The sequence below is a fragment of the Chelmon rostratus genome, chromosome 6, assembly GCF_017976325.1.
Source record: "Chelmon rostratus isolate fCheRos1 chromosome 6, fCheRos1.pri, whole genome shotgun sequence".
Taxonomy (NCBI): Eukaryota; Metazoa; Chordata; class Actinopteri; order Chaetodontiformes; family Chaetodontidae; genus Chelmon; species Chelmon rostratus.
The window spans coordinates 21,899,869-21,922,962 of NC_055663.1; the positions used below are offsets into that span (position 1 = coordinate 21,899,869).

At 41.0% G+C, this 23,094-nt stretch overlaps 1 protein-coding gene across 1 annotated transcript in view; it reads left to right on the forward strand.

The window, feature by feature from the left end:
• srpk2 (SRSF protein kinase 2) overlaps positions 1-23,094 on the forward strand; it is a 74,355-nt gene that overhangs the window by 32,090 nt on the left and 19,171 nt on the right. The window contains exons 3-8 of the mRNA XM_041938692.1: positions 15,268-15,419; positions 17,539-17,647; positions 20,087-20,174; positions 20,672-20,759; positions 20,861-20,967; positions 22,632-22,797. Of these exons, the coding sequence (XP_041794626.1) occupies positions 15,268-15,419; positions 17,539-17,647; positions 20,087-20,174; positions 20,672-20,759; positions 20,861-20,967; positions 22,632-22,797 (710 nt within the window). The remainder of the gene's footprint in view (positions 1-15,267; positions 15,420-17,538; positions 17,648-20,086; positions 20,175-20,671; positions 20,760-20,860; positions 20,968-22,631; positions 22,798-23,094) is intronic.

Below are 23,094 nucleotides of genomic sequence, written 5' to 3' on the forward strand. Positions count from 1 at the left end.
GATAGTTACATAAGTATATTTGGGTTTTTAACTGTTGGTCAGACAAAACAAGGAATCTGAACATGGAAAAATTCACATTTTCCAAATTTGACATTTTTTGCACCAAAGAATCAAATGTTCTGCAGATAAATCGCAATGAAAATGGTAATTAGATGCAGCCTTGTGCAATACTGATGATGTGAAATATCATAGGAATATTTTACAATATTATAGCAATGTTAGAATTTAGGTTACATCGTACATATAGTACATAAGACACTAAGTATTTAACTAAACCATGTCAGATACTGCAGGTCCCACAGGGATATTGTAGAAATATTATGCAGGCCCTAAAATAATAAAGTAATTGAACAAGTGCTCTAATTTTTCTTCTGCCGCTTTCATTTCTCATGCAGGCCTTCTGAATACATATCCTGTTGCCTTGGTGACATATATTAGCCATAATCAATAAGAAACTTCACATTTTAGCATGTTATTTTTACACATACAGAATTGGACTAGGTTAATTAAGCCACTGAATAGAATAACATACTAAGATGGTGTAGGAGACACGTTTCCTTGTATTTTAAGATAGTGGATAAAAGGCTGGTGAAGTGTTTGAGCCAGAAGTCTTTAGTAAATGTATCTGTCTGTCTAAAAGCTGACAGATTTAAGTAGTGAGCTAAAATCTTGCATATAAAGTTCTGCTTTCTCTCTCTTTATGCCATGTGACCCGATGAGGGTCACAAATAGCTGCTATGTGACTCTTCTCACCCGGGAGCAAACGCTGTATTTTTAATCATCTCCACCGTTTGCGACTGGCTTTGCACATAACACAGCTGGTCTTTCCGGCGGCTCACGCCACCGTCACGCACCACTTGGGACCCCAGTTCTACTTTGTATGTGAAGCTCTGACTCCAGACACACTGGCATGCTAATGAGCTGACATTCAAATCATATTATAAAGTATTTTTGGGAACAGCCATGTCTGGAAGCTTAATTGGCATCGGATGCCTTTCCAGAGTGTTCAGAGTGTATTTTAGGTAACGGCTTTGTTTTAATGGTTAGAGATGGAGAGGTGCTAATGCGTAGCGGGTGTTGCATTTCTAAGCTGTACGTGAGATATTGTGTGTGTGTGTCTGTGCTCTTTAGTGTAAATAGATGCATGCAGTCTATGTTATAGTATGTGTGTGCATTCGTGCTCACACGCTCCGAACGCAAGCGGGCATTGAGAGGGATCGTTCGCAGGTGGGTGTCGCAGTTCCACGTGACTTCTGCTGGAATTCAAGGCTGGGTTCGTCTTGTCCCTCCACTGCTGTATCTGTGAATCTGCAGCAGAGAGCGGGAGCTGCTGTGTTCTCTGTCCATCCGTCCAGCGCTCTCTATGGAGTTAAGCCCGAGTCTGACCACTAAGAAGAAATGGGGGCTGGCTTTGTGTGTGCTCCGCTTGCGCCACAGGGCCCTCCGAAACAGGTAGAGGGGCAAGAAATGAGAAATAGTGTTGATGGTGTCCTGGATTGACAAGACTAATGGGCAAAGTTCAAGACGGGTTGTGAGCTCTTGTTGTCACGGGTAAAGCTAAGTTTCAAAACTACGGCGTGTGGTTTGTCTTAACATTTTATTTAACGAGGTACCCCTCATTCCATCCTCTGCTAGCCTCATGTAGGGGAATGAGCAATCGGAGCAAAGGGGGACGGGATTGACAGGACTAATAGGATAAATAATGGTTTTTATCTCTGCACTGGTCCAAAAATGGCCAAAAAATGCAAAATACTTTCAGGTTTGGCCTCTCAGGCTACCCTTCCTTATTGGTGGAGGTTGTTGGGGAGTACCTGCAGACATTACTCAGGGCTCAAAAAAGTGTTCTACTCCTAATTGCACTTTTCAGGAAAGATTTGTAATTTTGTTTGTGATTTTTAGGGTAGGATTTGAATCCGTAAGCATTGATAAAGTCAGGAGCAAAGGCCCTTAACTTTCTATCTCAGTGTTTTTTAATTATCATACATTTTATTATAACTGTTTTAGAGCTTCAACAATTAGTCCATTTCTTATGGGGTCAATTGGCATAAAATTATCTCTTGAGGATTTGTGTGCCACAGAATATTATTCGATTTTGGACTGTTGGTCGGACAAAACAAGACAGCTAAGGACGTCATCTCAGACTGGGAAAATGTGATGAGAAGTTTTCATACTTTTTTGACATTTGGTAGGCTAAACTATGAATCATTCACTGAAGAAAAGAATCTCGAGCTGCATCCATGAGGTGTTTATGTGTTTAAGTATTTTTTGTTTTCTGAGTCAAGTCCAGATTTCAAAGCTGCAACTTTTATTTTGGTCTTGATCTTTTTTTTTTTAACTCCATTTATAATGTCTTTGTTTGTTGTTTTGAACCAAATTAAGGTTTGGGAAGGCAGTGATTGAAAAACTGTCTATCAGGCGTATTATGAGCGTGTTTTTTGCGTGAAATCATTTTGGGGCACATAGAAGGATTTGCTCTGAGAGTTTCTTGTCGGAAAGAGTTTGTTTGAAACAAAGAGGAGTCATAACCAGTTCTACCACTCTCATGTTGATGTTTTTCCAGCACTGAAGCTTTTCTTGTTTTGCTTTTTGTGTTGTTGTCGACACACACGACCAAAGCCAGGACTCGTGGTTTAAATCTGGCCGAAAACCATGTTTCTATTTGTATTCCTGCATCTGATAAAGTTGGAAGCAGCAAACAGGCTTGGATACGTCGCACCAGAGAAGGTGCAATGATTGCTGCTACTTCTAAGACATCCGTCTTTGTATCGATGCAGTGAGGTGAATCTCTCTCTCTGAAACACATCAAAACAGCAATTCAAATTAAGAAACCTTGCTTTTTGCCCTTCTTCATACATTTTGCAGGTAATAAGCTAAAAACAAAGGAACTTAATCCAGGAGACCTTTGCAATTTTGACATTCTGTGGAAATTCCAGCGATTGTGGTTCTGGATACGAACATGGAAAAATTCTTTCCACATTAAAGCATGAAAACAAGCTCTCCATTTTGACTCTTCCTTAGATTGACAATCTGGTATTTTATCTTCTTGTAGTTCTGAGGTGCGGTTATGAATATACATGGACCTCATTAATGGTGACATTCTCTGTGATTGGCAGTGATTAATATGAACGATTTGACGCCTGCTTCAGAAAACTAATAACGTTATGTTGCTTTTCAGGAGGATTATTGTTAGCTGGAGATGGGGCCTTTGCTATCAATGAAGCCCCTTGGGATTGGTGAGCAAGCTGCAGTGGCAGTGCTAATAATTGGCTGTCTCAAGCCAGCAATTACATGATTCTTCCGTGTTGCTTGTAATGACTGTGAACTTCAGCAGATTAAAATATCTTTTCAGAAAAGAAACTTTCTCTTATGAAATTGCGGGGTTTTGATCACCATGGACTACAGTCAATATTGAGTTAAGTCATTTATTAATACACAGGATTAAATGTTGCTGTTGTTTTCTTGCCATGATCCAAATAAGCATTCATATAGAAGTCTGATTTGCAGAAAAAGATATATAATGACCCATGCTGGTGACAATAGAGGACTTTAGGTACCTCACTGAAGATCTAAAGGAAAAGGGAAGCTCCATTCTCACCATTTTCCCTAAGAAGTGCAGCATTTGACTTATATTTATCCTAATCAAATTATGTTAGTCTTTGTTTTTTTCTGAACTTGGCATCGATTTTGAGAAAAACAAGGTAACAGGACTGTAGGCCTCAAGTAAAATCTAAATAGATGCAGGTATTGTTAATAACATTAAGGATAGCTCTACTCCTTTCCACCTATATCTTGCAAACAATTAATGGAATAACCTTTCCTAATACACTGCAGCACAATCCTTTCCTCCTTATGTTTCCTCATTTAAAAATTGTTTGTCATAATTAAATTATTGCATTACCAGGTCAAAATCACTGTGTGAAGTGGGAAATTCTGGTTAGATGTCATTAGTTGTTGTGTCTGTTCTCACATTCTGTTGTAAGTACATGATGCCATGAAGTTAAGTTTCTTTTAAAGGCCTAGTAGAAATGGTTGTTGGGTCACGTCCTGTTGAGAAAGTCCTGATCTAGGTGCATGTAGAGCACCACATGTGATGAACATGCTTAAATCTGATGGTGAATAAAAACAGAGAGTTGATGGGATCATCAGAGGCTTGTCATTGTGCTTGAACAACCCTGACTCCAAAAACGTTAGGACGCTGTGCAAACCATAAACAAAAGAGAACATGATCATTTGCTGATCCTTTTTGACATATACTCAACTGAACAAAACAAAGACAATATATTTAATGTTTGAGCTCATCAGCTTCATTGATTTTTGTAAATATCTGCTTATTCTGAATTTGATGCAGCAACACATTTCAAATAAGTTGGGACAGGAGCAACAAAAGACTGGGAAAGTTGTGAAATGCTCCAAAAACACCTGTTTGGGTCATTTCACAGGTAAACAGGTTGATTGGTAACAGGTGATAGTATCATGATTGGGTATGAAAGGAGCATCTTGGAAAGGCTCAGTCGTTCACAAGCAAGAATGGAGCGAGGTTCACCACTTTATGAACACATGATTGTATAAAGGATGTTACGGCATGGGCTCAGGAACACTTTGTAAAACTGTTTTCGGTACCTTTTTTTTTGCAAATGATTGCATTCTGTTTTATACAACATTTTTGGATTCAGGTTGTAAACAGAATATTATTGTACGTCACTGTGTATTTATGTGTGTTGAAAGTACGTTTGAATTTTACATACGTGCTCGTGGCTTCTTGTGATGCTGTAACTGAGTGTGGGCGGATGTCACCTCCACAATAACAGGCTCTGTGGCTGGCTGACGTCATTGGAATGTATAAATACAGAATGCAGTGAATGAGTGCACAATAGAGCATGGAGTGCAGAGTGTAAAGTGCACCGCACAATGAAAGATACAGCAGATACCCATCGGCTCTGTGTGTAAGAGCTGTTGTTAGATGTTTCTATACAGAGCAGAATATACCGGGAACCATAGACTAATGGCTTTTTGTACAACAGAGCACAGAAAACGCACATGACGCAAACTAAAACACACGAATATGAACATGAATGTGACTTTCATAGTGTGCATGCATGCTTTGTGTGTTTGGGTATGTGGATATTGGTCTTTGTGTGTCAGAGATAGAAATGTGCTTGTCCTACTGGGTGTGCAGCTATGTCACTTGACTTCCACTGCCTCAAGGCGTTGTGGGTGTGTGTGTTTTGTGAACACATGCACACATATGTCACCCCACCAGCCATGTAGAGCAATGTTCCTGTTTTCCAATGCAAATTTTATTCCAAGTCAACTGGTTTTATCACAAGGGTTTTCCATGCAGTCACAGATGAGTATCTGCCTGCTGCCAGTACATTTTAGTGCACCAACATCTCTATATTTGTGCGTGCTATAGGGAATTGAATGGATTTTGCTCATTAGCCTTTGTTGCCTGTCATCTTAAAGTTTGTTTGCATTTGTGCCTCTGTGTAAACACGTACACTATGCATCATGTATCTACAGTAGAGCTCAGTTGTTTGTTGCAGAGTCGCGTGTGGTCTTGTATCCATCGGCTGCCTGTGGGGAATTTCAGCAACAGTCGATTCGGCCTCTATAGATCGGTGTGGCCTGAACCCTGCGGCACAAAGCAGACTATTTATGTTTTTCTGTGTCTATTAATTAGAAGCTGCTTGCTTAGCACAGCCCCCATGTTTTACAGAATCAGTCTCTCCATGTTTGGGAGGTCTGTGTTACTGGTCTTGTCACTGAGACGTTACCACTGATCCAGGACCATCATGCAATGGATCGTGGTCCTGGGTGGCTATTGTAGGGGACCCCATACATTCTAGTCAACCAGGCATTCTAAAAATTTCCAGGAAGAATGCTGACAATGCAGACTCACCAGAGGGAGGGAAAACAAACATCACTGTCAGGTGTTAAGTTAAAAAATATTATTCAATTCGATGGAAAGTTTGTGATTTTTAACCCTTGAATCTTGAAAAAGTTTTTCCCTCGCTCACTTACAGAATTGCAGAATTGCACAAAAAGTTTTTTTTTTAGAATTGCATGAGTGACTGAAGTGTCCAGGTTCCCTTTGAAAGCCATTCAAGACTCTGATGTGGACTGTGACTCCTGCCAGCTTTCCTGCACATGCCTGCAAGGGGGATTCCATCTGCTTACAAATATTTAAAAGAATACATTAGACTATTTTCAGTAGATTATATCTTATTTCACAATTCTTCTTCATTATCCACCTTATTTTAGTGATTACTCACAAACTACATTAATCTGCTCACCTCACTTTTCCCCTCAGACAACGGCTTGCCCTGCCTCTTTCTGTTTCTTTCTTTCTGCAAATGTCTGCTCTGTTGACTTTCTCTGTCAGCCATGTGTTTTATAAAGTTGCTCCAACAATAAAACGTTCATGAGCCCGTTTTCAGGACAGCAGATGAGCTGCATGTGGAAGAGACTTGTTGTTGATGACGTAGCCTATTGAAACGATCAAAACCAACGTGGTCAACCACCAACGTCTCTCTCTCTCGCTCTGTTTTTCTGCATTGCATGTAGGATTGTCAGCAGACCCTTCTTGTGAAGGTAAAATGAACAGGTAGAAAAGGGTGATTGTCCACCAGCTGATCAATCGCAAATGATGTCGTTCTCTCACACAGATAAATAACATAAATAAAACAAATACAAATACAAATAAATAAAAACAAAAAAAGGCTAAAATGGGTCACCAAACATACTTAATGTACTTGGGTGGCCTGCCAAACTATAGTTTGTGGGGAACACTGCTGCATTAGGCACTACTAGAATACTAAAGACCATATCTCTGGTTCTGCTGCATCCATTTAGATTTGATTTTTATTCTTTTCCAGCTGTCCAGCTGTGAGTCCATGCTAAATCAGTGGAGTACTCTTCTAAATGTCCTGAGGTTGACATTGTCTGGGCCTCTTGCCTTGTTGTTTTGTCTTGTTGATTCATTCACAGTGTTGGCTGGTGAAAATCCCTCTGAAGCGAAAACAGAAGTTCAAGATAATGGCAGCAGCCACATTTCATATTCACAGTGTACAGTATGCTGTATGGGAATCTAACATTGCATTACCTTATGATAATGCTTTGAATTGATAGCTGGTGGTATGAAACAGGATCCTGCAGAGCCATAACATGCAGCTAGAGGTTATGTGGGGGCAGCGCAGCCAGAGACAGCAGGCTGCATCCTGAAAATAGCGGTGAGATCTCAGTTCTCCATACAGACAGATACTCTGGAGGAGAGGAGAGAATGAGTCAGCTGTCCTACCGACACGGGCCAAGATGGAGAGACGTAGAGAATGAAAGATTAACGATGAATCAATAAGAGTTAGAGACGCCACCATTGGAATGGTTAAGCAGAGCTGAAGGACACCCGCGGTCTGAAACCCACGCCTTAACATTGAGAGTGGAGGATGATGCTCCTGTTGCTAAGGAATACCTGTTACCTTGGTGATAACGAGACATATTTAAGGATGAGTCATCAAGTTTGAACTCGAGAGCGGTCAGCTGTTCTATACGGCTGTTCTGAGATGTGTTAGCAGCGTTGTGTGACTTTCTTTGTCATTAACAGCAGGATATGTTGCTGTCAAGTCTCTGAATGCATGTGGATTTAATTGTTAGATCCAATTATTCAAATGACAGGAGAGAAAGAAAGCTTGTATGTAGGATTCAGGGAGCAGAAAAAAAATGTAATTAAATTTCAAAGAAGACATGCAGTGTGGCAATGAGTTCAAGATGCATGGCAACAATGTGTTTTGGTAATTATGTGTTGCACTGCATGTATTTTGGCCTGACTTTAGCAGGAAAAACAAACACAATGGACACATTGTTCCAAAATGTTAAAAAAAAGGCACACATGGTTGTAAAAAGTCCCCTGTAATAATTCTCATTCTTTTCACTGGTGTTTTCGAGAAAAAATTCTCTTGCTTTTCTTTTTTCTCGCTCTCTGTAGATATGTGTCATTAAATGGGGCAACCACCGTGAGACCGAGATTCCTCACAAGTGAACAGGAATAGATAAGGGATTGAGGAATTCTTTTAACTGGTTCAGCTGCTCGTTTGTTGCGGATGGAGGACTCGGCCCACAAGCAGCAAAAACAGGCCAAAATATGTATGGACTGCAATACTCAAAAGGAAATGAAGCTGGCTCAAATACAAAAACTGTGCAGACATTTGAGATATCACAAACTGTCTTTTACAACACAAGAGAATCATTGTATTTTGTCTCTAAGAATTATTCATAGTGATGGAATTTAGCATGAGAAAAACATGAAATATGCTGAATTACACCCTTTATGTTCATGACCTGAAATAGCTTAATCGTCTGTGCCATAGACCTCCACAGTTGTTAAAAAAGTGGGTAAAAGACATGAATGCCACGTGTTTGCACCAGGTGACATGTTTTTCATCGCAATGAACATGGCCACTTGTGGTATTTTGAGCCAATTCAACACTCCATTCTGCTGCTGTAAATACGAACTAGGGGACCAAATCATAGCTGGAAATAGTCCCTAGCAAAAACACTACTTACTCCTGTTTGGGTTAAAAGTGAAACTACAGGGCATAGAAAAGTATTTACCCTTTAAAAATGAAAGCATTCAGTATATTCATGACCCATTTTTAAAAGATTTCTGTCTTCAGTAGGAACGAAATGGGCTTGGGGGTTAGAAAGTATTGAGAGATGAAATAACACATTGTTGTTTTTGGTAATTTCTTGGGATTTGACGTGAATAAAAATATATAATATAGCAACAAGCCTTGTCCTTTAAATCTGGAAATACTGATTACTGATGCCTACAATGACTGTAAGGCTGTATGCTGGTTAGGCACAGAGTGACAATTGGCCCAACTGATACTGGATTTTAGAGGCTGATATCGATTTACACATAGCATAAACAATCAATCTTGATACATATCTCATAGATCAGTTTTTTTAAGAATTGTGACCAAGGTATATACTCCATGGAATGGTGGACAGGTGGACAAAGTATATAATGGTATTTCCTCAATTTGTGACCGTGGCCTTTATTGAAAGCAGGCTTATATTAGAGGCCAGCCTTTATTTCTAATTTCCTCTGTTTGATGTTTCTTGTTTTGATTTAGAAGTTGTTTTACCTCCTCACTGCTTATATTTTCAGTGCTGTCCTGTCATGGCACCATTTTGGAGCAAAAAGCTGTTCAGGCACAATTACACAGTGTGGTACGATGAGGAATTTACTGGTAGGAAAATTGCTTTACCATTGGTGAAGAATGCACTCTTCAGCGGCGTCTCAGTTTTCATCTCCTCCCTGTGGGTTCTGTCAAATAACTCATTTTACACCTGTTTTCTTGTTCAATACGCTCCACATCCCTCCAGCAACATAACATTTCCTCTGCAGTTATGATGAGCTACTGCAGACTGCATGACATGACTGGTCTTCAGGTGTGAATGGGCAGCAGCTTGGACATTTCTCTCTGCTGACTAACAACAAGTCAATCCTTTCAAGTAGGCTTGTGTTGAACTTATCATACTGCACATGAATACTTGTATGTGGGAAGAGAAATGCCTTCTTTAGAAGTTCATGCAGGGCTGTCGGAAGTCGAACGTTGAAACTACAGATGCCATTTTGGGGCGTGAGAGTTGAGACTGAAAAAGGGCAGTGTCTGTGTTCAGATCTGTGCACATCACATGGGTTCGGGTGTAAGAAGCAGCCTGGGCATGTCCACACACATAACAAGGCACATTCTGAAGTTATTTGCTTGCACAGTACAAGGTTATAGGCTGAGAGGCTCCTGTCTCAACCTGTGCTATACAATCACATGTACTGAAACAGCGCAATTTCCAAAGTAGTGCTTTTACCACAATAGAACTAGATGCTAATTTCAATTAAAATCTGAATGTCCTATTTTAAACATGCATCATTGCACGAGTGTTGCCTTTAGAAGCTCAGCAAACACAAACACACACTCAACCCCTTTTTATATGACGACAGCAACATTAAAACACGCAGGACATTCCTGATGGTTCACACACATGCACATGTATGCACTTGCTGATAATCACCACAGCTCTTCCATTACACCCACCTAAACTTGTGCTGGGCTGATTTTGTCTTTCCAGTCGCCGGCAAGTGACTGGTATGTCTGCAATGAGGAAAATGTCGGTGCTCGTCTGTTACAGTCATGGTTGTAAACCTTTATGATACTGTGGCACACGTGCACGAAAGTAAAAGACTCAGAAATGCAGAGTTTACCTAATATTGGACAGCTTGTCCCTATTGTTTTTGGTCTTTATTTTAGCTGTTTAAAATGGTTGAAATTAGATTTTAGAAGAGGAAAACTACCATTTGCAGTACAAATGTGTGGGTGATTGTGGCTTTTCTGATCCACTTGTGCCTCTACTGCTTTTAGTTAATTAGTTTTTATCTACATGTCATGCCAAACATTCGGCCATCACACGTGGGTTTCCAAGGCGCAGTTAATTGTTCAGCATCCAAAAAATATAACAAGCATCTTCTGAGAACACATAAGCAAAAGCAAAAGCAGAATTATGCTGCTTCTGTGTGATTTTTAAAGAAGCATATTTATGTGAAAAACATACAAATAAATTCCAAATATTTCCTGTGTGGACAGCCAACAAAAGTTTTGTACACCATCCATTTTCACTAAATGAATTTCTGTTTTTGTCTTTTTATCCAGAGTGTTGCTCACAGGTGCAGATTTTCTTCTTAAATCATGGAAACGGGATCAAAATCAGTGTAGACCAGCAGTAAAATTATCATTAAAATCACGAGGGCTTAACGTGCGGTTGCTGCCGTGCACAGGCGAGGTAGAAGTCCGCCCTTTGGATGAAGAGCAAATTGATGCTCCTAGTGTGCAAATTAGTGCCAATAAGTGGAGGAAACTGATTAGAAGACATTTAACCAGGAGGATGGAACTAATCATAGCTGATTGGTTGGCATGAAACCCTGCATACTCTTGAACCTCAGTGGCACATTTAAGAATCACTAGTTTAAAATTACAGTTTACAATAATTGTACAGATTAAAAACCTGATCTAAAATTAGAAAGAAGAGTACAAATCACTTATTATATGTAGAAGCTATTCAGTAAGAGCACAGTGTTGGGGATGCACCTGTGAAGTACTCAGTACAGTCCAGCAGTACAGTCCTGGTCCAGCAGAATGTCTGCAGACTTTGGCAGCCCTAGCAGCCATGGCACGGTGCCACGCATGAAAGAATGAATGAGTGAAAGAATGATTAATGCAGTTTTTGGAATCTTTGTGGTGAGTTGCATCTTTAAAAACAGGATGTGACATCTCACCTTTACACAAACAACAGCAGGGCAAAGAAAATCATCTAATTACACAAGTGCTGCACTGTGTGTTTGCAGGTAATGACCTTACATCACTGTTGTGTTCTGCTGTTCGAAGATGAGCTTGCTGTCAGCCTCCTGTTTGTTACTGCCTGTGTTTTCCACTTGCTCAGCACTAATGCTTTCTCCACCTCCACCTGTTTTTCAGTGTAATTTAAGGTGGAATGATGTGCAGCGTGTCTCAGTGTGCATCGATCTTTGTTGATAATAACACGCACCCACATGTGGCCTCTGTTTGTATAAAGGTTTTGTGTATCGAATGTGTGGAGATTCAAAACGAGGCAAAAGTTGCTATAGCGCTCGTTGTTGTGTATGTTTTCCCCCCTGATTGTATCTTTTGTGTATTTTTGTCTCTCTTCTGCCTTTTTCTCTGTTTCTGTTTTTCCGACTAGTCTTTCTGCTCGTCAGCCTACAGTAAACTACTCTCTTTCTTCCTTCCTGCCTCTATTTTTCTCTGTCCCTGCATGTGTTTGTCTACCTGTCTCTCTTTGTGCACTGTATTTGTCTCTCTCTGTCTTTTTCTGTATGTCTCTTACCTGTCTCTCAATATCATCCTCTCTGTTTTTGCCTTCATATTTTCCCTTCTTATTTGCGTCATACTGTCTCTGTGCTCCTCTCTATATCTGACCTCCTGTTTCCTTCTTTTTTCTTCCCACCTCCCTGAGTCTTCATCAACTCGTCTTCGTTCTGTCCCCGTCCCTCCTCTGCCTGTCTGTTCTTCGGGCTGTGGCGTCTTTGCTATCTTAATGTTTTTTCTGCTCGGCTCGGGTCCACAAAGTTATGTGGGGCTAAGTGTTCACGCAGCCAATGGCAAGATGAGCTGTAGAAAAGCACAGAGCTAATAGGCGTGATGTATGACTCTGTACGTGACTTTTTTGGTAAAGAAGCAGCATCCCACTGCAAGGACACAGCCCTCGACTGCGTGTGTGCGTTTGTGTGTGTGTGTGTGGGTGTGTGTGTGTGTCAGTTGTAAAATAGCAATGAAACCTCAATGCCAAGTTATCTTCTGTCCTTCGCTGCTGCATTGGAAGAACCATTGCTGTTGTAGGTGTGCGTGTGCGTGCTTTGGCCTTGCCACCACATTAACACTTTGTGTCTTGGACCCCCCCCCCCTTTGCTCTGCAGTTGCCATGGCAACGTACCAAGAGGCTCCATCATGTGTCTGCGCCTGTGACCGCAATTTTCTTGCAGCTCACAAGCCCTGGCTTTGTGTGTTTATGTTTTTATATACTTTCTGTCTTAATTTTGGTCATGTTGCCGGGGCTCTGAGGTGACGCTGAATAGAAAGCGTGTTGTCAAGCTCTCTCATGCTCGGCTCCAGTCTCACAGAGACATCACTGAAACAGCGAGTTGTCTTTAAGTGAAGATTCGATTGAGTCACGATAAGGTCGATTGAAAATGTCAGCCTTTTCCCTCCTGAATGGGAGAGCTATATTCTCACCTCCGAGCACATCACACATTGTTTTGATATTACAGGCTTGTGACAGGAGAGCTCATCTGACGGAAACAAAATGAAATGTGGAAACGTCCCTCAATCGAAGCAATGCTTTTCTCCAATCACAATAAATGAGATGACGACAGTGTATCCCTGAGCAGCGGCTCTCGCTTGTTCTTCAGACAATTAAATTAGCAACATAAAATGACAAAAATTGCCTAAACAATCATCCAAAAAGAACACAACAACCAGCAATGGACTCAGCCAGCCACCAACAGGGTTATATTCGTCCGATTGCCCAGCCCTACTTATGACCCTTTGAAACATATCTGCAACTTGCACATGCTAAGGATAAGGTCCTTATAAATAATTCTTGTAAATAATTGTAAATTGTAAATAATTCTCAGAGGCTGCGAGAGGTAAAATTACCAGCAAGAAAAAAAGAAGATATTAGAGGAAAGTTTAAAAAAAAGGAGCATAAGTGTCTCTTCTGACCCCTCAGATTGATCTAGCTGCCCCTTGGGTTGTCCCGACCTTCATGTTGGGAATCACTGCTCTAAAGGACGCATGAACAGTCGTGAACAGTGGGATAATAAAACCAAAATAGATTATACATGAGATTTTGTAGGACTACCGTGGCGTATTATCACAGCAATCTAAAAAAAGCACCATAGTTTGCAGCGTCCCGATACAAGCAGCACAGTGACAGGTTGCGGTGGAGGTTTGGTCGGCCCAAAACGGAAACGTTACAGGCGTGTTCCCAAAATCTCCACAAATAGCCTTGTGTGCCGTGGCAGCGTCCTAAAGCAAAACACCGGACCCCCAGCCTGATCAATCATTGTAAGTCGCCCTGGATAAGAGTGCCAGCGAAACGCTCAAAAGGTAGCCAGGCCCGGAGAAAGAGGCAGCCTGTGCTCTGCAGCCTATTTGTGTTCCCCCTCTCATGGGCTCAGTTCCATTTTAGACAAGCAAAAGGAAGTGGAGGAAGGCTTGCAACTGAAAGGACGGACCATGGATACGAGCCCTGACAGCCTAACCATGTCCGATCAAATCTATCTCTCATACATTCATTCATACATTTTAGGAATACCCTCTTGAATGCTTCAAACAAGAACACTTCTCCTTACCTCATTTCTCCAAGTTATTTCTTCTGTCTGATTTTGGACAGTATCCATTTTTTCTGTTGATTCATGTCTGAGGTGATGGGTGGGTGTCAATTGGTTCAGCCGGACTGTCTCAGCTCCAGACAAAAACAGCCCATCAACCAAGTGCAAGTACATTTTGGCCTGGATTAAAATTCTGTGCTACTGTTTGTAGTCACTACATTTAATTGCATAATAAGAAATGTCTCATTTTGAGATATCATAGTTTATAATCCTCATCTCTAATGAAAACAAGCTGAAACTTACTGAAATCTGTCGTAGCGTTAGCATTAGATTCATTCTTGAGAATATATAAATCTCTTTTTTTTCATAAGAAAGGTTAAGCAGCACTTAAAAACTCACATTTTTGTAGTTTTTATTGCCTGATTTTGGATACTTTTACAACGACGACAGGGAATGCAGGAGCAATATCAGCTGTGTCTGGGTTTGACTCTACAGAAGCAGTTGTAGACGTATCAAGCTTTTGTTTTTGTAAGCTCTTAAGCACTGCACTTTTTACTCATGAATTGTTGATTTTATTGTGTCAGAAATGTAGAAGGGGTTTGCCATACACCAAAGAAAAAGAAAACTCAGCTGTGCACCAACTTAAAACTAATAGATATTTATTCAAGCATGTTCTGCATGTGGGCTCAGACTTGGTCTTGCAGAAAATACTTGAATAAATATAACTTAGCTGGGTTTTATTGGTGTGCAGCCAGCCCCTTCTTCATTTTGATGTTTCTTTGACCAAAACCTAACTCTGTTATATTGGTGTGGAGGACTACTGGTGTTTTTATTGTATTGCAAAATTAAAAAATGTCCCTGATGTTATGATGTCCTCCTTCTTCTTGGGCTTTCTGTTGATTATATATGATTTTCTGCAGTTGCTGCCCTATTCTTTATTTGTTCAGCAACACCGTCTATTGATGCTATTGATGGTCGTGCCAGCTGTAGTTCTTCTTTTATTTATTCCAAACACAGACATGCAGCACGTCACTTCCTGAGCTTTCTTCTTCCTTCCCTGCAGTGAAGACCCGTCTGACACAATGTGTTCAGAACTGCAAATATAAAAGCTCTGATGCACTTCGTACTGGGTGAATCACTGTTGAATGCTGGCAATCAGCAACAAGTTATTATTTTGATATTAGTCATCTGCTCTTAAAGCTCAGTCTGCAGTTGCACTCGCTGTGAGTCACAGCTAGAAATTCAAAAAGAATGTCAAGGTAAAATGGTCGAGGCTGGGAGGTGGATTTCCGGCGAAAAGTTACCTGATAGGTTACCTAACGTCCATCATGCTGTTGTGTTTGCAGGCCTGAGACCCAGCAGAAAGCCCCGGTGAGCGCACCTCCTCCCCCGCCGCCCCCTCCGCCTCCCCCTGAGCCGGCAGGGCCCCCAGAGCCGGAGGAGGAGATCCTGGGCTCCGACGATGAGGAGCAGGAGGACCCCGCAGACTACTGCAAAGGTCAGACGGACCCACAAACGCTGCAGTCATCTGTCCCAGGCTGCCCATTACTTCCACTCTCTGCATCTGTCGTTCAGAGCTCAACAATAGCTTCCCTGTCTCGTCTCTCTGCTCCTGTCTGCATTTCTGTTCTCCCTCCGTCCTGCTGCGGTTTGCAGCAGTGCCACTCTAGCCATCAGTGTGACATGTGTGATTGTCGTGTCACCGGCGTTTCAAGGTTGTTTGGTTGTTGCCAGAAAGGAGCGGCAGTCTAGTTTCCTGCAGTGGCTCAGGATGCCAAAGGTTGTTGTCTGCTTAGAGGCTCATTTTCAATACACAGCTCCGTGTCAAAATACTACGCCTATTCTGTAAAGACTGCAGAGCATTAAGCTTCACTTATCATTCGATATCTGTCGGAAAAAAGTAGTGCAGCGTGTTTTATTTGGCTGTTAGCATTCTAAATATACCATGATGTCTTGAATCATAAGCTTTAATGCATCATGAAGAGTCGTTTTTTTCAATTTTTTTTCCCCCCCAGATGGCTTTTGTCTCGTTTTGGAGACAAACTCTTGATTTCTGTGTGGTTGTTTCGGAAGAAGCACAGACGGTCTGTCAGATTTCACTTCGGTGAGATGAAAGACTGAAAGAAAAGAGGACAGATCGCATCTCTGTTGTGTGTTTTGGCTTCTTTTCATTATTTCCGTTAAAAACAAGTGATTCTCCTCATGAAGCAGTTCATGTGTTGCCTCTTTGTGTTTATCTCTGAGCATTTTAAGAACTTAAAAAAATGCTTTAATCCACATCATAACCCTGTTGGTAGAAGTACACATATAGATTATTATTGTTGTTATTACTATTATTATACTGAGCAGTAGTAGCTGTAGTATTTATAGCGCTCTGTGCACATATTGTGGCCTGCCCACCCTTCTTGTGTGTCTGTGCTGTTTCACTTAAAATTCCACATTTTACGTAAGTTTATGTTCAATGAAATACACCTACAACAAATGTAACCCTGGCAAGCGAGGCTTCTCTCTCGCCAGCTGGTGGTGTCATTGTAGCAAGAACAAAGAGGATTTTGATGTCTCATTTAGGTAAACACATTCAGCTCCAGGATGAGGCATTACAAACAATTACAGACTCGTTTTTTTTTTTTGTTTAACCTCTTAACAGGCGCCCGCTTTTTGTGCACAGGCCCAAAAGTGACGCATAAAATAAAATGGTTATTGCTCTTGAACCCCTTTGATTACAATCGTGATCCTGGTCTCTCCCTGAATGGGAGCTCTTTGGAGTGTCCTATCATAAAGTCAGAGTCACTCTAAGTGATGTTGAACCAAATTTACTAATGCACATACGTAGTTTTTGCCTGTTTTTCATGTGCATGCTGTTTTGTGTGCACTCCGGTTACAAAACAAGCAACTGTTGTCGCAGTGATATTGGGATGTTAAAATGGTTCAAGGAGACAGAACCACGAGGCTTCGTGCTTTTGAACAATGTTCAATCTGTTCAACTTAAAGTCGAGTTAAAATGGATGCCTAATGGATGAAGAAAAGATATACTGTATTCATGTTTCTGGCTCTCCAGGACAGAACTACAAAACTGTCCTAAAGTTTCTGTGTTGTCTCACCTGCTCCCTGTGTATAGTGCTGTATTATTTGTATTTATTCGAAACAACAGTCCAAACACAGAAAATGTTCAGTTCATTATCAAAGAAGACTAAGAAAAGCAACAAATCTTCACATTTTAGAAGCTGGAGAAAGCAAATATTTTGCATTTTCACTTGAAAAATTACTCAGTTTCTTAATTGCTTATCAAAATAGTGGCTGAACTAATCATTTCAGCTCTTGTTCATGGCTATCTTCAGGTCAGGTGTTCTGAGGTCTAAAATGCAGCATTTATTCGTGGTAGCTTCACTGGATGCTACCTGCCACTATAAATGTTTGTGCTGTGCCGCTGCCCCCCCCCCCGCTTCTCCTGTTTTTTATTAATCCACAACACTTCTCTCCTGTCTCATTTTCTGTCGGTTTGACCTCCCTCCCTCTCTCTGCTCTCTCCTCCACTTCTTGCTCGCTAATGGATTTCATGTCATCGCCTGGTTAACAGGCGCCCGTAACCTTCATCTCCCTCTCTTTATCTCTCTCAGGAGGGTACCATCCGGTGAAGATCGGGGATTTGTTCAACGGGAGGTACCATGTGATCAGGAAGTTGGGATGGGGCCACTTCTCCACCGTATGGCTATGCTGGGACATACAGTGAGTCACACACACAGTCATGTTTCCATTACATAGACTTATATTCATTTCCTGGATACTAACGTTAACTATAAGATAACCACTAATTGCCAAACCCTAACCCTAAATTTAATGATTTCTGACATCGGGACTTGCTTTATGTCCCCATAAGGAAGATGAGTCCCCACAATGTGCCTGTGCAAACAGATTCATGTCCTTAGGCTCATGCATATAGACTCACAGGATACACACACACACACACACACACCACAGACATGTCATGACCCAGAAAAAGCCCTCCACACACAGTTCACACACACACATCCACACAAACTCTCTTTGCAGTCCTTCACTTCACCTTACTCACACACACACACACACATTGCATACAGTAAACCACACAAACCACACATGCACCTGTTGACAGGATCTGGCACGTCACCTCGACGACGGTTGCAACCAACACCACCCTGCGCTGACACCAAATCCATCCATTCGCACAGTGATGTTGCTTCTGTGTTCACGTGGCAACCGGGGTGGATGGATGACAGTATCGTCAACCCCGTGTCACCTTTCACTGACTCACACGCACAATCTCATTTACTCGTGTCAGGTGTTAATTATACTAATGGTGGTCGTAAAGTAGTGAGCGCGCAGTCACTGTCCTTGACAAATATGTCAAGGGTGTCAATGACCACCGGTTACATTCTGCGTGTCAGTGTAAAGAGTTGTGTTGCCTTCTCTCTTACCTCCTAGCATTCATAATTTACACATGTATTCATATCAGAGCAATACTTGCTATATTATTAGTGCTTCTCATGGCTCAGTTTTCAGTCAAAAAAAACTTGTAACAGCCACAATGCACTACCTGCTCAGCACCAAACAGCAGACAGACACAGTTTGCAACTAGCTGGAGAGCATAGTGGAGCATTTAGCAGCTAAAGAGCCATGTATTCCCCTCAGGAGATGGTAGAGACCAAAAACAGAGCTAAAAGAGAGTGATTATACAGTTACATATCTATGCTTAATTGTTCGCCAGAGACACAACTCCAAATGAATGCTAGTGTTGCTCCGTGCATGTGTAAATAAGCTACTGTTTGAAAACAAGTTTATCATATCTACTTTAAAATTGATGAGAATGTCATTGTTGAGTCCCCAGCATGTTTTCTGCTGCCCCCAGGTATCCAAAAAATCTCTGTTACTGCAGGTATTATACTTTTTATGCATTGTGTCATTGTGTTATTAATATTTAAAGGCAATAGTTTTAACAAATAAGCTACAGTCCAACCAACTAACAATGAAAAGCATAACCAGGTTATTTTGTCATTTAAATTACTGTTGATGAATCAATGAAATAACTCATCATTTCAGTACTAGTTGTATTTTTTTTTGACAGTGATGCAATCTGATACGCTGGATTGTATCTGCCAGATGTGACTAATTTGCATTAAATACAGTTTCTTCATCAATGCCGTTATAAGATTCAGTGTTTTAGCAGTTACATTCATTGAGTCACAGTGCACCGCTGACTCAGCGCTGACTCAGAATAATTAAAAACTGCACAAACCTAAAAATAAGGATGGTATTTGAATGTCACCACTTAGCTGTTTTGTTTTGTACTGTAAATATTGATGTTCTGTAAAAGGTTTCCATGAGGGTTTGGGCTCGAGATGGCAGGACTCTTAGATGGAATGGAATTCATTCATTATTGTTCAGAAGTGATCTAGAAGTGATATTAAATGTTTGGGAAATGAGAAGATATGTTTGTCAAAGAAATTCAGTTGCTCTTTATGAGGGAGCCGTTCAGGATTTTTTAAAACCGGACACTTTAATGAGGATAAATGAGTTAATGGAGAGTACTGTTTTATTTGTTCTCAAAGAACAGGATTTCTATTTTTAGAAGGTCAACCGCAGACTGACTGTGAAAATAATTTGAATTATTCACAGATATTAAGAAATGGAAGATCTAAGTACGCTGTTTAGATTTTTTTTTTTTTTTTACCTCATTTGTATATTCAAAGAATATGTTTGTAATATGAATTGTTTTGTATTTATGGTCTTCTTTATCTCCACTAAGCATGAATATGTTTTTTTTTTTTAAAGATGATAATGTTTTATATACTTTGTATCTATTGTATTTAGGTGACATGAGTGATCAAAGCACTATATGTAAGGAAACATGAAGTAGCCTCAGACGCCCTCCTGATAGCTGAAAACATCTGGTGAAGAAAGCACAGTGTGCGTTGTGTTAATGTTATTTCTATGGTATAAAATGCTACATAGGCACATTTGCATCTCCACCAGCAGTGTGGGCAGTGTGAGCGACGGCTGAGCAAAGGTGTCATAAAGGCATGGCGAGGGACATTTTACATCTTTGACGTGAATCAGCGTGACTGGCTTCAACAGCCCGTCTGTGTGTGAGTCAGTATGAACTGAAACTATTCATCTGTGTCCTTACAGGGTGAAGAACTTTGTGGCGATGAAGGTGGTGAAGAGCGCCCAGCATTACACGGAGACGGCCCTGGATGAGATCAAACTGCTGCGATGTGTGAGAATCTGATTTGTTTGACATTTAAGTGTTTGGGAATCATATTCTTTTCATCTTTTTTTTGTTCTTTTGTTTGCTCTTGTTCATCCTCCTAATATCCCTTTTTCCTTCTTTCCTACCTCCTCGCATCCCCTCTTCACACCTTGCATCTCCCCCACTCTATTTCTCTGTGTTAACAAGAAACACTAAAGATCCACTGGTCATTTATCTTGCATGGTGGCTGCAGAGGACAGTCATCTTTGAATCAATTTTTCAATATCTTTATCTCCCACATCCATCTCCCTTGACCTCTTCCTTTCCTTAACTCTCTCTTCCTCATCCCCCTCTTCTTCTCTCTTTCTTTCCTCTACCATTCCTCCTCTGTCTCCCTTTATTGATCGCCTTATTTCCTTCAGTAGTCTTTTTATCCTTTCTCTCTCCCACTATTGTCTGTCCTTCATCTTATGTTCCTACTTCCTGTCACGTTTGCTTCATCTCATTCTCGTCTTGTCCTCCAGGTGAGAGAGAGCGACCCCAGCGACCCCAACAAGGACATGGTGGTTCAGCTGATAGATGACTTCAAGATCTCTGGAGTCAACGGCATACGTATCCGGATCAGAAGAGAGTGTGTGTGTGTGTGTGTGTGGTTTTTTTTTTTTGCGAGTGACAGAGATATGATAATGTGAATCCTTGACTCTCCATCCCAGATGTGTGTATGGTGTTTGAGGTGCTAGGTCACCACCTGCTGAAGTGGATTATTAAATCCAACTACCAAGGTCTGCCGCTGCCATGTGTCAAGAGCATTATCAGACAGGTAAGGACACGCGTGCACACACACACACACTGCTGACTGTATTTCCACAAAATTTGGATAAATGATGCTTCTGACCACTGCAACCCAGTATTTGTAAGATTCCACAGATTTCTTAACATTGGTGGTTGATTTCAAGTCAAACACAGTGGCATATTAATTAAATATTCACCCTGAGTTGAGCTGTATCTTAATCTTTATTTATCTGATTTAATGTTTATCACTTGCATGTTAAATCCACATCTACCCATGATCCTTTTTTCATGTGCGGTAATGAATTGTTGTGTTAAAAAGAGAAATAAGTTTAATAATACTGAGGAATCTGAGTTTCATGCAGCACACATTAAAAACACAACAAAATAACCTTACATGGTGGTGATGATGGTGAATGTATGTCCTTTGCATGGGCGTCCTGTGTACACTGGACAATAAAAGCAAACGCAAACAAAAAGAACATTTAGTCAAACATTGAAAACTGCAAAAAAAAGGATAAAATGGTGAAAAGGGGGATCAAACTTGCATCAAATAAAGTCTGAACGCAACAATGTAACTGATTTATCCATTGCAGGTGCAATGATTTGGCAAATGAATTCAAACATTTCCATGATGGAGTTCATAAATCTAATAATGGTTTAGTTTAAAATGCTTCCTGTGCATATCAACTCTAAGAACATGAAATTTTAACACTGTCAACACATGTGGATTAGGTTACATTCGTGCTCTTTTCTGATCCACAAATGCACGTTGTGTTCAAGTGCTGGTGTAAAACTCAGACATCCAACTTTTTTTTTCCTGAAACATACAGTAGCTTAGACACGTCATGTGGCTCAGTGTATATTTTCAGCTTCAGCTTCAGTGGTGTCTGATTCTGTCAAGTCAAGCATGTTAGAGGCTGCGTCTCTTCCTCTCCTGACCACTGTTTGGACAAAGACATGCTCATTGTCTGCCTCTTTCATAACATGATGACAATTCAAAACATAGGGAGCAATCTGAGTCATTTGATATTCCTATAGTTATGTGGATCTTTTCTATAAGACTTCTATAAGAAAAGCTGCCCGGTTTCTATGTTCAAGTACTGCTTGCAAGACTGCAAAAGACTGACTAAGAGGAAAGACAGAAAAAAAGGATGAAGAAATGTAATGCATAAAGAGCAAGAGACAGAGTCAGGCTGCAAAATTCATACCCAACACTTAGGCCTGCTAATACAGTGCATGCTATTGTGCACTTCACACTTCAGCACCACTGCCATCCTAAGATGCAGGGCGTTCAGGCATTTTCCCCTCAGCCACCTGATGAGCATGTGAAGCCGCTGAGCCATTTCAGCCGCTGCCAGCCTGCCGCCTCTCGAAAGCCAAGGCTGGAGATGAGTAGAAATTAAACGAGACTGTTACCCGCTTCAATCTCAAAGCCTCTGGACAGAAACAAATGAGAGAAACAGTGAGACAAAAACATCGACAGCCTCTCCTCTCTGCCCTCAGAGAATACACAGCATTAGAAAAATGGCTAATTTAGCTCTGGGAATGAAAGGGGGAGAGAGGGAGAAGGAGAACTGAACTGGCCTGAAGAGGCCTCGTGTTCATTCTTTTGAGTGTTTAAGTGCCTAAACAACGAGTGTGAGCATGTTTCTCAGTAATAAAATCTGTCTGTTTATCTGAATGTGTTTGAAGGTCCTGCAGGGTCTGGACTACCTCCACACTAAATGTAAAATCATCCACACGGACATCAAGCCAGAGAACATCCTGATGTGTGTGGACGACGCCTTCGTTAGGCGTATGGCCATGGAGGCAACTGAATGGCAGAAAGCTGGAGCGCCCCCACCGTCTGGATCAGCAGGTAGACACAAAGAACACTCATACTGTGTGTTTTAAAGCGAATTGTCTGCAACATTTTTGGGAAGTTTGGGAAGTCTGAGAGTTAGATGAGAAGATCAGTAATACTCTTCAACAATACAATACAGGTAGACATAGGCAGAAGCAGTGCAAGATGTATCTGGTGTGTCCAGCTGAAGCTGCAGCCCCGTCCCTGCTTGAACAGAATCAAATTCAACAACGAAATATGTGTGCGTGTATGTGGAAGTTGCACATTATTTGTGAATGTATTGCACATGACTGTGTATGAGTTTAAATGGAG